The sequence below is a fragment of the Grammomys surdaster genome, unplaced genomic scaffold (assembly GCF_004785775.1).
Source record: "Grammomys surdaster isolate TR1022 unplaced genomic scaffold, NIH_TR_1.0 126531, whole genome shotgun sequence".
NCBI lineage: Eukaryota > Metazoa > Chordata > Mammalia > Rodentia > Muridae > Grammomys > Grammomys surdaster.
The window spans coordinates 132,559-150,960 of NW_021621323.1; the positions used below are offsets into that span (position 1 = coordinate 132,559).

The window sequence follows — 18,402 nt, forward strand, 5'->3', positions numbered from 1 at the left end:
GATTAGTAGCTTATATGAGCTCATCATAGCCATGTCATCTTGCAATGAAAGGTTTCTGTTATTTTTGAAGGACTGCAAGGGGTTCTGAGTCATATGTTGGACCATCAAACGCTAAAGCAAACATTTATACACTTAGGTAAATACTACATTTAGATGTAATAGTCTATAAACTCTTTTGCCACGCTGGTTAATCTTTTGGTTAATAGATTACTTTTAACCCACTCCCTTTTTGGTTCCAGCTGGTTTTGGTGGAGTTTTGAATATGGTTTAATTCTTGTACAGTGCCTCATTGCTTTACCCTATGATAATTGACAAGTCCATGAATGTTGGTTTGGCTTCCCAATGGCTCAGTTCTCTTCCTGCTAGTGTAAAGTCAAAGACTGTCCATCAGATCATGACTAACCATTTTATAAATGTTAGTCATGAAGGAGATAGATGAAGAGGAGCCAGAATGGCTCAGTGGCAGCGCACAGCAGGGCAAGTCAAGGCATATGTCCTCCAGGATGTGGTTCATGGAGTGCAGTCTCCCTCACACACAAATAACTGCACGTCTACTTTCTAATTTGCTACAAACTGTACATGAATGATTCTTAGAATGTTAGATTCCATAGTGTTTCTTCTTTCTATAGTTTGTAAGACTCTCTAGCCTAATTAAATTGCAATTATTTCTCATTAAATTAAAAAGATTTCTATTACTTTTTTTCGATGTGTATGAGTATTTTTAAAACATATTTTTATTAATATTTTGAGAATCTCACATATGCATGATGTATTTCTATCTTATCCCACTCCTTCCCTTCACTCTTTCTTTTCTTTTTTTTTTTTTTTTGTCCACGAAGGCTTTTTATTTATGCTTTACATTTAAAAAAAGAATCCCAGGATTTTCCCTCCAGTATGTTTTCGTCTTGCCTCTTCATGGTCCGTGATGCCAGCAGAAGTTGTCAGCACAATGAAACCAAACTGGCGTGATGGGAGCAGATTGTTCTGCCATTTTTCTAGGTCTTTGAGTTGAACATCAAATCTAGGGCTTATAACTCCACACTTGTTCAACCTGCCAGTGAGGTTCACCACTATCTTTCCAGCTCTGTGATCATCAATAATCTCGAATTCACCGATGTAACCATGCTTCATCATCACAGTTAAGAACCGAACGATGACTTTAGAACACGGCCTGATGAGGACCTGGCGTTTGCCTCGCTTTTCGGCGTTGTTGATGCTCTTGAGAGCATCCGCCAGAACATTCATTCGCACCATGGTGATGGCGAGGGAAGATGGCAGAAAGAGCCACTCTTTCTTTTCTTAGGCCTTCCAAACTTTGTATCCTTTTAAAATTATTTTTTTTGAATTATAATATTCTTTCTTTTTTGGATATTTTATTTATGAATTATAAAATTCTTACATCATGTCCCTCTTTCTTTTCCTCTCCTCAGCCCCTCCCAAATATTCCACCTTGGTCTTATTCAAATTTATGCTCTCTTTTAATATGTTTTGAGAGCTGACCATTTGGTATTGGAGCATGCAAATGGGGTGCTCTTCCCTGGGGAAAGTTACTTCTCCTGCTCTGAGCATCCCTTAGTTGTCTATACTTCTTTGTCTTAGGTTAAGAGGCCTTGAGTGCTGTTCCACTTTCATGTTAGCGTGTCTATTGATGACATCCTTGTTCAGGTCCTGTTTAGGCAGCCATGTTGGTGAGACTTCATTGATGCAGCTTCTTTGACATTTGTAGGAGACAAAGTCTTACAACAAACCTCCTGTTCTTCGGGCTCTTACATGTTTCTGCTCCCTTCTTCAATGATCCTCGAGTCTTAAATGCAGGGTTATGTTGTAGATGTATCAATTAGGAATGGGCTCCATAACTCTGAGTTTTGGTCAGTTGTGGTTTTCTGTAATGGTCTTTTTTTCATCTGTTGCAAAGGTAATTTTCCTTGATAGGGATGAGAAACATTGTGGGTATAAGGATAAATATTTACAATGTAGTTATGGATTATGCTGTTTTAGTAAATTGGGCATTTTAGGTTCTCCTCCAAGATTCATGACTTCCCTAGCCTTGGGTAGTTAGCTAGATTTCCAGTACCAGGCTGATTTCCCTTCTGTTGGATGGGTCTTACATACAATTAGAGAGCTGTTGGTTACCACCAAGACATGTGTGTCATAACCTTAATGTATCATGTATCATGACATGCTGGTTGTTGTTGTTTATTGGCATCATAGCTCGCTAGGGTTGCAGGTTGCTTCTCTCCTTGGAAATTTTGGTGCTTTCTGGTAACATGAAGACTAGTCTTCAAGAAGGAGGTTTTAAGATCAGATCTAACTCAGATCCTCTGGGTCCTGTGTCAGAAATGAATGGTATCTTCAGCAGTAGAGCCTTACCTTCCATTTATGGGTGCAACCAAATGGAACAACAATAGCCAATATTCTAAGAATGTTTTGGAAGTCTCTTGGAAACCATGACCTTCGAAAGAGAGATTCTTACACCTTGAGTTAGGGTTTTTGTTAGTCTACGGCTCTTGTGGAGAGCATTGTGTTTTGCCTGGATGGGTCTATGTATCACATGAGTATTTCATGCTGTATTGGTCAGAAGAGGGTGTTGGACTGCAATGGTTTTGAGCCCACATCTATGGGTTCTGGGAATTAAACTTCAGTCTTCTGGAAGAGCAACCAGTGCTCTTAACTGATGAGCCATTTCTCCAGCCCCTTAGCTACCATTAAATTTAATCATGCTCTTCATGTATCTGTTTCCTTCTCTGAAAAAATACATAGTTGAAGGAACTAAATAAGGTATCTGCATGTAAAATACCACAAACAGAGTGCATGCTTAATAGGTGCTGAAATTCTCTACTTGCTCTTTATGATGTACTAATCTAATCACTTAATTAGGGAGGTTTTATATAACTATAATTTAACACCTACTTGGTGTCAAGCATGCCTTGTGGTGCTTTGTATATATATTGGTCCATCCTCTGTCATTGGAGTTTTGAATCAGAGGATTGAACATAACACAGATGCATAGTGTTAGAAAGAATTTATAGCTATCCAGAGTATATATAGACATTGTTTCTTATCCCTTTCTCTATAGTGCAACATAGTAACTATTTACCCTGTGAAATGTAGGGTATCTAGAAATGATTTAAAGTATCAGAACTGTATACACAGGCTAAGTTCAAACTCCACAGGATTTTACACAAGGAATGTGAACATCCGAGGACTTTGGTATTGGAAGGCAGCCTGGAACCAATAAAGTAATATAGTTGGCATGAAGCAATATGGATCATTTGATAACCTTACAGTTATTAGTAATTATGATTCTCTTCAAGGTGAAGCAACAGATAAGTGCTTCTTACCTAACCACTGTATGCAGTTAGTTACCTGGAGTCCAGGAACATTTCTAGGCAAGTAGTTTTGTGAGTTTTCCTTTGTTTGTGTGGTGCCTCTGGTGGTGATGGTGGTGATGGTGGTGGTGGTGATGGTGGAGGTGGTGGTGATGGTGGTGGTTGTGATGATGGTGATGGTGGTGGTGATGGTGGTGGTGGTGGTGATGGTGGTGGTGATGGTAGTGATGGTGGTGGTGGTGATGGTGGTGGTAATGATGATGATGATAGGAGCTCAGGTAATGCTAGTGGTGGCATTGAGAAAAAAATGAGGCCCTCATACATGCTTGATGGGCTCTCTGTGCCACTAAGGTAGACCCAGATGGGGGAATAATTTTGGAGCTAATTAAAGTTTAATTATTTCCTGGAAATGGAATAGGTAGTGTTTGTTTAGAAGTATGACTTTGGGAGGCATATCTAAGGATTCTAAGCTTGGATGAGACCCAGGAAAAGGCTACTTTCCGAGAGGGCAACGGGATAAGTAACAATTCATGCAAGATGCCTTTACATGCTGATTGTTCTCCAGACTTTGGACTGGAGTGGGAAGGGAGGAGGTTCAGGGCCTGGTTTGCAATTAGGACTACAACTTAAGGTACATTTGGGACAGGCTAGTTACTCTCAGCTCTTCCTTCATCATCTCAAGATGCTTATTCTCTGGTGCTATGGCTTTTATCCTTGGTAATGAAATAGTGTTGCTCTCGAGTTCAGTTTTGTTGTTATCAGCACCAAGAAGATGAGGAGGTGAAGAGAGGAACTCTTGTAAGGTAACACTAGCGACTGACTTCTCACAAGTGGAATTGTCTATCACATGTTATAGAATCTGTTGCAACTTTAATTTTTAAACATTGTAAATAAGGATGGCATTCATCTTATGAAGGCAACTATTAGGCTTACCATTTGCTTTGCAGGGGGTATTTGTTTTCATGTAACCATTTTAACCTTTTACTTTTGAATGAGCTCTGAAATATAATCCCAAAACACACTAGACATAGCTCATGCTAGAAAAATCTTCCCTGAATACTAGTTTTCTTTTTAGAATGTAATACAATCAACAACTGCCCAACAAAATATGCAAGTCACATCCATGTTAAAATTCCTAGTATATACATTAAAAAACGAAAATAAATTTTAATAATGTTTTAAATAAGTAGATAATATCAACATGTAATCAACATACCTATTTTTTAAATTTACAAAATTTTAAAAACCCGGTATATATATGTCAACTTGACCACTAAACATCCAACAGTACAGTGAAATGTAGTCTTACTGAAACTTATATTTAATGGAAATCCTATCCTACTCATGTATAAATTTAGATGCATAAGAATGACATAAAACATTTTTACAATGAGTTAAATAGACATATGTGGTCAGCGGCTACTATTTCAACAACTTTGGACCTACTCTAGAATTTTGCTTGCACCTCTAGAGCAGACTCTAGACTCAGACTCAGAGACTTGGGCTGAGGTTTGTTTTTGTTTGATACACCACTTGGTTAACATTTGTCCTTTTAATATTTTAAAAGCCAATTCAAAGAGTAAGAGAAAACTCTGCAAGTTTCTTTTGGAGTGTTCACTAAACATAACGAACGTTTGCTTGTGAAAAAATTCTCTGGGCAAAATCAAATAACTTTAGAAGTAGGTAAATGTGCTGTTGATTTGGAATTAGAAAAATAAGCCAAGGATACAGTGGCTGAATCACTTTTGGCCGCTGCTTTGTATGGCTGTCTTTTAGCTTGACGACAGATTTAACTTGTGCATATTAGGGTTAGCGATTTTCACCTTCCTGACAAGCAAACTTCAGAGTTTGCACTTCTCAAGAGTATACAGAGGTCTTTCACAAAAGCAGGCGGTAGTCGCTGAACTTGCATCGACAGAGGTTTAGCTAAAGCCCTTTCCTATTTTTAGCCAGACCAACTGCGGGTCAATTCAAGTTTCTGCAGAGTGAAAAGCACCTAAATACAAAACAGAGAAGCGGAAGGCTAGATCTTTGCCAGGTACCACTCCAAGACTACACCCCGGAGACTACGCCCACCGAAACTCCACAGGGGGAATTGTTTTAGAGGCGGCCGCAGCCGGCCTCAGCAAGTCCCGAAGCTCAGCCCGGAGCGACTCCTCTGCTATCTAAGCCCAGAGCGGCGCCGCCCCGCCCAGTCCGGACCAGGGGGCGTGGTCATCAGTTGGGCGTGGTCAGCCTTGGGGCGAGGCGGGGCGAGGCGGGGCGAGCGCGGAGGCGGAAGTTCCCCACCGGCTTGAGAGGGACGGCGCAGGCACCGCGAGCCACTTGTCAGCGCTGGTCTGAGGCGAAGGGTGCGCCGTGCGTGTCCGGAGGTGAGTGGCCACGGGCGGCGGAGGAGAACATCTTGGTCCTCGAGGGGAGAGGAGGAGAAGCGGGTGACGGGGTGCGGCGCTTGGAGGGGCGCGGGACGGGAGGAGGACGGGGCGCGCGGCATCTCAGGTGCTCCCGGGGCGCGCGGAGGTGCGAGAAGTGCCCGGGCTGGGCGGCGCGCGGCCGGACAGAGCGCCCGGAGCCGGGTGTCGCCGCGACCGGCGCTCGGGAGAGCCGGACGCACCAGGGGGCGCCCGTCGAGCCCTAGGGCAGGCGGCGAAGGGCAGCACCTCGGCCTGGGGCGCGCCAGCCCCCAGGGAGGCTCGGGCGAGCGGAGAATGTGCGCCTGCACGGGAAAGCGGGGCTATTTTGTTTGCCGGCTCCCAGGCTACGGAGAAGCGTTTATTTTCCTCTCCCTGAAAATATTTGCAGTTGTGTAACCTGTTAGGGTTACACGTCGGTGCGTCTAGAATGAAAGCCAACTTAGATCGCTCGCGGTCGCCAGTTTTTTAGGAAACTGGTGTACTTGTTGGGGCTTTGGTCAGACTGTGCTTCAGCCGCGTTTGACAATGAGTGGAAAAAGGAAGGGCGTATGGACTGGGCAGAACTTGGAAAGAAAATTCGTGACTGGGCTGGGCAGGTCTAGGGTGTGATCGCCAGATCCTATCCCAGGTCCGCCTTCTTGACCCGAGGACGTCTGAACCCGCCTGCTACGGAAACTGCTAGCTGGGGAACCTTATTTGGCCAACAGGGCTAGAGGCGTGAACCCAAGCTGGGAAACGTCTCATCCTCTTTCATCCTGTGCCTTAGCCCTCCCACCATTCTATCTCAGGAGAGGAGAAAGAATCTCTAGGTAGTCTTAATTGAAGGGCTTGTCACTCACCATAGGTCTCTCCCCATTACGCACACCAAGGAAACAGACACAGAAGTATGGGAAACCACTTTTAGCTTCCCTCACTAGCAGTAGACGGAAGGCATTATTTAGACTGTCCCTAAAAGAATATCCAAAACTCTACAGAAATTCCAACGTTTTTACATGTTTGAAAGCAGAATAAGCTGTTATTTCCTGCCTGCTTGGTTGGTATTTTAGCGTTTGGGCACTAATAACCACATGGGGGAGACTTGGAAAAGGCCAATAAAAAATATTGCCGTCGCTTAAGGATCAGAATATTTTAAGACAAATGAATTCCAAGTGAAGCTAGCAGAAAGGGAATTCAGAGGAGAGACCGGTGTTGTGGTTTGGCTGACTTGGCTAGTGCTGGGAATGTTAATGACAAATGGGAGACATCAGGAAGGGAGTCCCTAAGAAAGGGAAGTTACATGGATGTGGGGTGACACACACGTACAGTACATTCTCTCCTAGGGAAATATGGAGCCAGAGTACGGTTAGCGTAACTTTCACATTCTTCCCTTGGCACAGTTAAAGATTAAAAAAGAAGAGTGGCCTGCGAACTATCAGTTGGTTTACTGATTTATTTGTACTGTATGACACTATCAAGACTGCCTCTACTGGTCTTGATCTTTCTCTAGCTGGAAGGCAGTGTTGTGTGTGGCTTGCTATTAACTCCCTACCATTTGGTTTTCACCTGCCGTTTGGCTTCCTATGGGTCTTTTTGTATGGCCTCTGCTTACTACTGTGGTACGGAAGTAATGTTACTACACAGTAGGTCAGTACTACCATTCCATCTTAAAAGCTTTGCAGTACACATTATCCCTGAACTAATTTTTCTTGAGGAACTAGATTTCTTTCAAAGTGTTACTGCATTTTTCCTTCTTGAGAAGAAAGCATCCATTTGCGTTCTCCTCAGTGGTACATGAGCTGTTGAACTTGATGTGTTGGGATAGAGATTGGAGTGGATGTAAAAAGGAGTATATTATACATAATCAGACTTCGTCTTTTAAATCCACCGCATTAATATACTATATATGCTATATGTATTCTCAGCATATATATATATATCCATATACATATGGATATATATATATATATATATATATATATATATATTCACTGAGAATTAGACTCAAGGCCTCATAAATGCTACACAGACTCTCTACCACTGAGATATATTCCTATCCCCAAAGCTTTGTTTTGACAAGTGCCTTTAAAGTATTATAGTCATATACCTGCCATATTTTTAGATGGAAGAACTATATATCCTTGATAGTCTTTTTAAAGAGGGAACAATGTTCATTATTCTCCATGACTCCTAATTACAAGTAGGACACTCTTAAGTCAATTTGAGCTTTTAAAAGAGCTACCCTGAAGTCATTATGAGCCTAAGTACAGCAAGACAAGGAAAAAAAAAAAAAGCAAACCACTGCATCATGGTAATTTCCTAAGGCTCCAATTTAGTTTCATTAAGGTTAACTTTGTATTTCAGTTATGGTTAGTATAGTCTCATTTACTGGCCTGGGAAGGCTTAGTCTCTGCTTTGCTGGATTATGAATATAAAAGGAAACAAAAATTTAGACTAAAATGTCACCTGTTCTCAACTATAGCCTATTAGTGCCTATATGAAAGAAAAACAAGGCCTTGGGTTCAATTCCCAGTCCCATAAACAAACAACTAGACAAACAAAAACCCAGTTTCAGACAAGCTTCTGAACTGTTATGTCAGCAACCCCATCTTTCCTTCCTTGGCATAGTCTTTTACCTTTTAAACCCCACCTAAACTTCTATTCTACCACCTCAGATTTAGCAGCATATGTAAATACCAGACCCACTGAGGATGAAGGAATACTAGTTTAGGGAATCTAGTTCCTAAAGAAAAATTACTTCAGAGGTAATGTGTACTTAGGATGATTTTCCTTAACTGTGGAAAATACCATATTCCTATAGAGGAGGCTAGGAGTTACAGTTCTAAATTAGATTTAGAATTATTAATCTCAGTCTTAAATAATTTGTTATTTATAATCCACGAACAGAGCCAGCAGATATGCAAGCCCTTTTATATGTTCACATGATTGAGGTGAGATGGAAGCTTGTTGGCTACAGGAAGTATGAGATGGATGGAATAGGAAAATCACCTTAATTACAATTGAAATAAAATCTTATTCTGATCTTGTATGTATTTCCTCCAATAAAATATTAAGGTTTTTAATGTAAGAATCCAGCAAATTTGATTTTGCAATATGGGAAGCTGGGCAGATGTCTACATATATCTTTGTAGGGAATTGGCATGAGTTTGCAACCGAGTGTTAATTAGCTCATCGATTCCTTTTCCTCCACTGAAATTAATAAAGAGTTTGCTAGGTATGACCAATATATCTTTTCACCCCACTCCAAAAACCTGAACAGTTTTTTTGGTTTTGTAGGAAATGCATTGATATGAAATTGGGGTTTTAATAAGCATTTTAATGAACTATCTAATTTTCTTTTGCAGTTTCTTCCATTTTCTAGAACTACACATTGAACCCTTGGAACCATGAGCAACTACAGCGTGTCATTGGTCGGCCCAGCTCCTTGGGGTTTCCGGCTCCAAGGTGGCAAGGATTTCAACATGCCTCTGACGATCTCTAGTGTAAGCAAGCTTGCCGGACCTTACTACAAATGCTCATTGGCTGTCTGGCCCTGGGAACTGCAGCGCTGGATTGCCGAATTCTCTTACCTGTATTAACTTGTTACAATTGAGGAGTTCTTGTTCTTTCCCTCCAACCAGGCTTGGCTGTCTAATACAGATACACAGGGAAGGCACTTGACAAGGACAGTTTATTTAGTCAGCTCATTGTCAGTTTCTCCAGTATTAACAAATCTAAAATAGAAAACATCTGAGGAGCCAATGTGACGGTTTTGAATAGTCCCTAGTTTGGAAAATTCTCTGAGCTTTAATTTCTTCAAAAGTACTTTTATGGCATTGTATTATCAAGTTTTAAAGACCCTTTTAAAAGTTTAAAGAAAGTTTTCGGTTCCAAAAACTGTCCGTTAAAACTAGTGACCATGACTGGTTTGGGCGTTATTTCCTCAGCTCACATTCTGGAGGTAATAGTCAGGAGTGAGACAGGACAAAGCTGCTTAGGTCTGTGGAGAAGATGAAGGATCTCCAGCTAGATGCTCAGCCTATGAGTAATTGAGATTTGACTTTTTACCACATTTGGGGTTTAGTTGAATGCAGTGTGTGTGTGTGTGTGTGTGTGTGTGTGTGTGTGTGTGTGTGTGGTGTAGACACAGAGAGAGGGAGAAGGAAAAGGAGAGAAGGGAATTAGGGGAGAAACTGACACTGTGTAGCTCTGGATGGTCTGGATCTTGTTATGTAGACCAGGCTGGTTTTGAACTCACAGAGACATCCTGCGTCTCCCTCCCCAGTGTTGAGAGTAGAGGTGTGTATCATCATGTCTGGGTGTAGAATGTCTTGATTTTTGAGAAGGGGATAATCACAATCAGGCCCAGTTTCACTCACCAAGAAGTGATTATTACTATTATTTATTTGGATAATTTCCTCTGTGTGTGTTTGCGTGTACGTTTGCATGTGTGTGTGTGTCTGTGTGTGTGTGTATAAGGTGCTAGCCTTGGTTGTGATTCTGATAAGAGGGAACACCGTGTACATACATGCATACCCTTCCCTGGCACAGAGAAATGCTTTCCTTGTGTAGACAGAGTGCTAATTAAAGGATTTTGAACATACTGATTAAAAGCGACCATGCTAACAAAGCTGCTGAGTTATTTCTGTTCTCTTACAAAAGTGTCTGCCATCTCCTGTGACCTTTTTGGGCCTGTGCAGTGGGGCATGCAGTTCATTCTGGACTGGACAGGATTGGGAGGGGAGGGGAGGAGAGAAGGGAATGTTGGCTCAACTGGGCAGCTAGGCTCTTGGCCTTCTAGTAGCCTTATTTTTAACCCCTTAAATGGTTTAGTTTAAACATGTCCAATAACAGTGTCTAATGAAAATTTGTGCCTCATAACATTTATATTATATCAAGGTTATTACTGTTACCAATGCCACATTTATTTTAATTACCTCTATGATCACGCTTATTCTGCTTTTTTATATAGAATGGTTGGACTCATTTTCAGTGATCACCATGTTCTTTAATTAATAGTATTAAGAAGCAGTTAAAAATTGATAGTGTGGCTTAAAATGTGTAATTTAGTGGTTCTCTTATGTAATGATGCATGTGAAAATTCTAGCAAAGTTTGTTACATTAAAATCTCTCATTTATTGTCTTTTGTAATAATATATAATGAAAATGAAAGGCCTGAAACATTTAATCCTTCAGTTTTAGAGAATAGGACAATCATTACATTGTTATTATTTTTGCTTAATGCATGCTAACACTGAAAGAAAACCAAAAGAAACCCAGAAACTTGTACATCTTTATTTTTAGAATTCAGAAGTATACAGTTTTTCTTTGGTGAGATGTGTTGAACTCTAAAGAGTCGTTTCCATTCCGTAGAACACTGGCACTTTGGGGTATTAAGCAGTATTTGAGGTAAATATAAGCCACTGTCAAGGATTTAAAAGCTCTATTTCCCTGAGATTTTGTTGCAGTAGCATATAAATACGCCGTACTGACCTGGTTCGTAAAGAATGCATGCTACATTACATTTTCCCAAACTTTGTCATTTGTACTGGGTAATGTTTTGTGAGGGAGCTTCTAAGGTAGACTCAGCAGCTCCTGCCAGGGTTTCTAAGTGGTGCTCAGACTGGACAACTGTATCAGCATGCCATTGTTTTCTCTCTGAAAAGCAGTGTGGCTGCTGGAGTTTGCAGGCCGCTTTTTATGACCCTGTGTTTATGGGACTTGCCCTGAAGCCATGGAATGTGGGGATGGGTTTCATTGTAGCAATGTTGGTTTGTTGGTCCTTGCCAGTATATTTTATAAGAAGAAATAGGAGACCAGTTGAACAATTCAAGGCTATATTTTGTCAAGCTGTTTTTTTTCTCCGTGAAGTTATAAGAAGTTTTTGTGTATAGGCATCTTTTGGATTCCAGATCACAAACTTGAAGTACTTCATTGTGTATCATTATGTGATGTTTGACCCCAGAGCGTCTTTTCTTTATTACCGATACTTGCATTTCTCCGGTAATCTCCCAGTTTCTTCCAGTAAATTTGTTTTAGAAGTTGCTTCAGAAGATTAGTATGAGGTTAGATTTTTTTTTAATACTCTGTAAGAAAAATTGACTCCAATTTTCAAGAGTTATAGGAGAATAGATTGTTACAAGCTCAGATACATTTCAGTTGGATTTAAAAGTCTAAGAAATAGACCAGTTTCTCAAGTATGGAGTTCATATTGTGGGTATATCACGGAATACAGGAAGATTTGTCTGGGAATTCATTTCCTTGGAAGTTATAGGCAGTCCTCCTAGAAGCTGCTGAAGAAACAGTTTTGGGAGATACAAAGTTATATGGTAAAGAAGAAAGGGCAGTACTGTAGTTCTGAATAGTGTGTTACATTTATCACGTGACAGTATTTGATGAAATGACAGATGCGTTGGTCATGTTTTTCAGTTTCAGTGGGTGTAAATCTTCTGTATTTCGAGGGATTTGATTCTTTAACAGAAATCTTATTAATTGAAATGGTCCTCCAAGAATGGAATTTGCATACCTCCAGTTTTTCTGTCATTTTTCATTGTACTGTGTTACTGAATACTTTCCCTGTAGTGGCTTGACTCCTAGTTAAGGTATGAATGCAGTTGAGTACTTCTGCAGACATGCCAGCTGCAGTGTCTCTCCTGGAGAACAGACTGAAACACCCTCCAGTCCCTTTAAGCTGAGATGAGAGAGCTATCTTACTTTGAATAAATGGGTCCATTGTTAGTTTAAAGCTGTTGAGTCATGGTGCCCAGATACAAAGTTAACTTAGTTTATGTAACTGTATAATGTATATTTCACATATATATTTATTTGCTGCTTTTAAGATACTAATTGCGTTTTTTTTTGGGGGGGTGGAGTTGTTTTGGAACTCTTTTCTGATCTGATTGTCTGTTTTGTAGTCATAGATGTCAGTTACCTTAAGATATTTCTGAAGATAGTTTTTTGTTGTAAAGAAATAAAAATCAACCTATCTTATTACAAATGAGTAATTTTTAAAGATTTTTAAGCTTATTTGCTCCTCACAAATACTGCTTTTGTAGGGAAGTTATTTTTAAGAGGAATCTTACTGGTAAGAAGGACTCTTATATCTCCTGGAGGAAACAATCATGCAGGGCTTGCCTTGTAAGAGTAGCACTTCAGCCTAAGTAGAGAAGGTTTCGCTGTGGGATTAGTGTTGCCCCTGTGAGTGGAGAGGGCTGACTGAAGCTTGTGGTCTTACTTTGGCTAGTTGAGCTCTTTGGTGGTGTTGGGTGTGGTGTGTGTGTATGTGTGTGTGTGTGAAGTTGGCCTGTTGTGTTTGTGCCTGACATCCTATTTGTAGTTGTTTTTGCCCAGATCCCCATTTCCACAGGGTGAGTCATAGCCTGTTCCTCCTCCAGTCTTGTGGTTGGAGGAGAAATCTTGTTAAGATTTCATTAGTCTAGATGCTAATACTGTTTTTTTGCTTTTTTTTTTTTTGTTTTATTTTTGACAAAAAGGAGGTTGTTTTGTTTTGGTGTCTTCAAGGGTATTATTGTGCTTCATCTTCGGCACGTGAGGCCCTAGGCCCGTACTCCAGTGTCTGAGGTGAAAACAAAGACTGAGTGTGTGATGTAACACTTGACAGAATGAAGCACTATCATGAGAACTGTCAGTGTTTGTCTGCATGTAAGTAAAGGGCAGAGGGGAAATAAATGTAAAGGGAAGACATTAACTTGGGTAACTGAAGGACAGCCAGTTCATTGATCCTCAGCAATTCCAGATGCAAAGCAACTGCCCAGCCACACTGTGAAGGCAGGGTCGATTTATAGTAACAGAGAGAAAATCACAAATGTTCTTTAGGTGATGAATCAAATGGACAAAGAAGTATATATTGAATTTAAACATTAGGTTTGGAAGAATTTTCTTATGCTATTGTTTAAGCACAATATCTTTTTCTCCTCTTTAAAGATTTATTTATTTATTTTTATTTTATGTGTATGAGTATTTTGCCAGTATGTATGTAAGTGTACTACATTTATATATGGAGCTACAGACGGCAGAAGAAAGCACTGCATTCCCCTGGAACTGGAGTTATGGTCTGTTATAAGCCATCATGTGGGTGCTTGGAACCAAACCAGGTCCTCTGCTAGAGCAGCAAGTGTTTTTAACTGCATCTGTCCTGCCCCTAAATTGGATTTCTTAAGTTTTATATTCTCTTTGCCCATCTTCCTTAACCTTCTTCCTTGTTGAGTAAGTGGAGTAGTCTAGCCTTTTAACAGAAACTCTAGGTTCTTTTATAGCTCCTAGTTATGTTGTTATCCATTTATCTGTCAGTTGCTGGGCAGAGTTCACAGTGCTTGTTGGCATTTAGGCAGTTAGTATTCAGGAGGGCTACACAGTGGCAGCACGTGTCCCCGAGAGGCCTAAATGTAGGAGCTTAAAATTAATGTTGAACATTAATAGGAAAGAATGAAAAAGAAGGGGGCTGGAGAGATGGGTCAGTGGTTAAGAGCACTGACTACTCTTCCAGAGGTCCTAAGTTCAATTCCCAGCAACCACGTAGTGGCTCATAACCATCTGTAATGGGTTCCAATGTCCCCTTCTGGTGTGTCTGAAGACAGCAACCGTGTATTCATATACATGAAATAAATAAAATAAATCCTAAAAAATAGAATGAAAAAGAGTAAAATTTAACACAAAAAGAAAGAAATAATTTTCAAAGTGTACAACCTTCGTCAAACTTGGTCTTTAAGAAACCCTGCTTAATCCTTTACACCTTTCTCCTATGAGAGTTTTCTTCAGTCAAATACTTCATCTACGTAAGAATTTAAAGATATGAATGCTTTTGCCCTGTTACTAATTTCTTTCTGAAACATTGTTTTAGCATTTTCCTGCATATACTTGTAGAAATAATCTGTATACATACATGTAAATAAGCATGTATACCTCCTTAATACAGGAACTAAATACTTGAGCTAGTTTCTTTAAGAAAGAAAATCTTGGCAGTTTCTTTTTTCTCTTAACATCTGTTAACATGTCTTTCTTAAAAACAAAACTGCTACAATGCTTTTGGGTATGTCATAATTTATGTAAGTAGTTTATATTAGTGAATTGTTAGGTTCCTCCTAAGTCATTTGTATTTACTGACACTAGTATAATTTTTTATGCAAGTGTATACACACACGCGTGCACACACACACACACACACACACACACACACACACACGCATACACGCACACCCCAATACACCACCAGTATATTGGTTAGGTGAATTCCTAGAAATGGAACAGCAAGTTCAAGACTTGTATATGTTTGTAATTTTGGTTGGTGTTGCAAAATATTTTTGTAGAGACCCGCCTGCTGGTGATACGAGGTTGTCTTCTTTTCCCATACCTGTGCTAGCATGAGTCTAAGCAGACTTTGATCTTTTCAATCAGATGGGCCAAGTTCCAGCTGTTTCCCCTTTCTACAGGGTTTAATTACAAGTGATACACTAAGATTTCTCCATCTTAAAATAGGCTCATTATTTTCTACTTGCAATTGAGCATATGAAAGAAAAGTGTTCTGTCTTTAGAAATGATATTGTTAATTTCTTAGGGATTACTTAAAAAGTTTCTTCATCCAGAGATTTTATTAATAGTTATTTCTTTCATTAGTTTCTTTTTTTCTAAGGTCTCCTCTCTGTTACCTCAACGCTCTGGATAGATGGCAAAAGATAATTTTGTGTGTGTGTTTGTTTGTGTGTGTGTGCCTATGTGCATGTGCTTGTGGAGGCCAGAAGTCAACAACTGATGTCTTCTTCCTCAGCCACTTTGCATTTTATTTTTTGTGACAAAGTCTTCTAAATGCTGTATGCCCTGATTTGGCTAGGATGGCTGTCTACGAAACCCCAGGGATCCTCTTGTCTCTGCTAGCTCTGGGGCTACAGGCACATGCTGTCATATCTGTTTCTTTCCTTTTTAAAATGTGGCTTCTGACCTTGTGTCCTCTTGCTGTCTTGGCAGTCACTTTACTGGTAGTCATTTCTCTCCTCTTCTCCTCCCCCTTTTATGGAATGGTTTTGACACCGCTCTGTCATAGCTGTCTGAACAGTTAAGCAAACCACACTTAAGCGTTTCCAAGTTGTTATCGCTGGGGTTTCTCCAGCTGCCTAATGAACTTCATGGCTTTGAATCCCACTGCTCTGTAGCTCTTCTTGTATGATATGATAGGCGCTGGCCACTCTGAGGTGCTTCGTCAGGTTGTGGGAGTAGTACATTCACCCTGTAGTGGTCTGCTGCAAAAGTTTAAATGCAGAGAGTTGAATTAAAGAAGAGTTCCTCATTTCTGTGAGTTATCACACACGTATATGCACACACACACACACACACACACATACACACGTACACACGAATTCATAGGCACTCAGATATATATATGCACATGCTCACACATGTACTCTTGCACACACACACGTACATACATTTCCGTGTACACACATACACACACACACTCATACATGTACACACATACATACACACGTGCATGCGTGCACACACCCATACCCTACACCTTGCTAATGGTCCTAAAGTTGATTTATCAGTAGCTATCATTGCCACAGATATATTTTAATCTACCCAAAGTTGAAGTATTTATTTTAATGACATTAAAAACTGAACGCCATTTACCATTAACTGGACATAGAATCCAAGTGTTGTGATTGAATTCTGATGGGAATCTGTGCTGTTCGCATTTCTGTTATAGTCGTAACACAGTATCATGTTGTGGAGAAAGGGCTCATTTTGCCTTCTGCTTTCTAGACATTTCTTTTGATGACTGAGCATACATATTTGCTTTAGGCCTGTGGTTGTGAGCCAGCACATCATGGTAGGAACACACTACATAGCAAAATGGTTTACTTCATGGCTAGGAGGAAGAAATGAGAGGACACAGGAGAGACTATCCTCTGTTCAGGAGTGTGTCTGCAGTGACCAGACTCCTACCTCTTATAGTTTCTCCTTCTAGTCATTCCAGGCTCGGTGCTAAGACTTTAAGACACTGGTCTTTGTGGGACATAAAAGACCTGAACTATAGAGGGGTCAGTTGGTAGCCCAGTACTTTTTCAAACAGTTTCTGAGACATTACATTAAGGAATGTAGGCAGAGCAAGTTTGTGGATATGTTCTGAAAGTATTTTTCCTGTAGGACAACTGTCTTTAGAAAATAAGTGTTTTCTGTCTTACGTAAGACCTTTTAAAAGATGCTCTGGAGAAAGAAAGGAGTCTATATGTAAATATAATCTTTGTTCCACGATTTCCTGGCTTTAGTTTACCTTTAGTTTAGCTTTACCTTGAAGTTTCTCTGTGCCCTTAATGTTCACATGTTCTACAAGTGCCTCGTCCGACCTTTTTGTGCTGTTCTTTTTATATATACCTCTACCCATTTTTGGTGATTCTAGTTGTCTAGCTTCTAGTTTCCAGAGTGACAATTCTGATATTTCAGCAGACTAGGGTGTTCGTCTAATTGGAGCTTACCTTATCTTAGTCTGATTCTTCGTTTTCAGGAGGAGCCCAGGCAAGAATTACTGAATCTTAAGTTTAATAGTGTCCTACAGTAGAACTCTAAGAATGTTCCATTATCTGTTAAATTCTTGCTTGACTCCTCTATTTGGTATCCATGATTCATATAAATGATTCCATTTAATATAACCGAGTTTGTAATTGAAAATATCAACTTTAAACTCTTAAAAGTCCTTGCTGTCTATTCTTCGTGTTTACTACCTTTATTGTTCCTCATTATTCTTAAAGGCCTACCTATCTCCTAAGACATGTTCTTATGTTAGGTGCTCTTTAAAATGTCTGAGTAGTCACGCTCACTTGGGATTCCTTCTTTTTCTGTATTAGACTGTCATGATGGAGATGTGCTGACACGTACTGAGCCCTTGTTTTGTCTAGGTTCTATTGAAGATGTTCATGTGTAACAGGATATTTAATCCTTATCTCACTTCCAGTGGAGAGTATCTTAATTTTAAATCTCTTAACTTATAGATGAAGAAACATGGAAGTTAAGGTATCCTAAGTCACATAGTATAGTCAGACCTAGGACTTGAAACCAGTTAACTAAGTAGTAGTGAGTCTTTTAATCACAGTGCTCCATCACTAGGGACAGTTAAGTCTGTGTATACAAAGAATAGCTACTATAATGCTGGGTGTGGTGGTGCACACCTCTAGTCCTAGTACTCTGGAGATAGGGGCAGGTGGATCTCTGTGAGTTTTAGACTATCCTGTTCTATATGGAAAACTTCAGTCCAGCTAGGACTATACATAGTGAGACCCTGACTCAAAAAAACCCCACAAACAAACAAAACAACAACAAAAAAAAACCCAAGAAACCAACCAACCAACCAACCAACCAACCAACCAATCAACCAACCAACCAAAACTCACCACTACTACTCCCACCAGCAACAGCAGCAGCAACAACAAAGGAGAAAGAAAAAGTTGCTATAGAATCCAAAGGCTTGTGCTTATGGGAAAAATTGAAATTAGTAATTCAAATTTGAGAGTAGTTTCCAGACTAATTGCTCCAAATCCTCCATGAAACCTTAGAAGTGTGGATTCTGTGATTGCTACAGATTTTGTTTAGATGCTTGGGGTTCAGATTTACATATTTTAACCAATGAAACATGTTGATTTTCTTTGTTTTTAATATTGATCAGGGTTAAAATA

General features: G+C 40.0%; 1 protein-coding gene and 1 pseudogene across 5 annotated transcripts in view; one reads left to right on the plus strand and one right to left on the minus strand.

The window, feature by feature from the left end:
* Positions 1–826: 826 nt before the first annotated feature.
* On the minus strand, positions 827–1,266 carry LOC114614856 (annotated as a pseudogene).
* A 4,324-nt stretch (positions 1,267–5,590) lies between these two features.
* Positions 5,591–18,402, plus strand: part of Pdlim5 (PDZ and LIM domain 5) — a 158,867-nt gene continuing 146,055 nt past the window's right edge. For 3 of the 5 annotated variants that reach the window (XM_028760397.1, XM_028760398.1, XM_028760399.1), the window contains exons 1-2: positions 5,601–5,701; positions 9,085–9,222. In XM_028760397.1, coding sequence (XP_028616230.1) covers positions 9,127–9,222 — 96 coding nt within the window. In that variant the 5' untranslated portion in view covers positions 5,601–5,701; positions 9,085–9,126. Of the gene's footprint in view, positions 5,702–9,084; positions 9,223–18,402 lie in introns of all 5 variants that reach the window. The other 2 variants (XM_028760400.1, XM_028760401.1) reach the window with 1 other exon arrangement.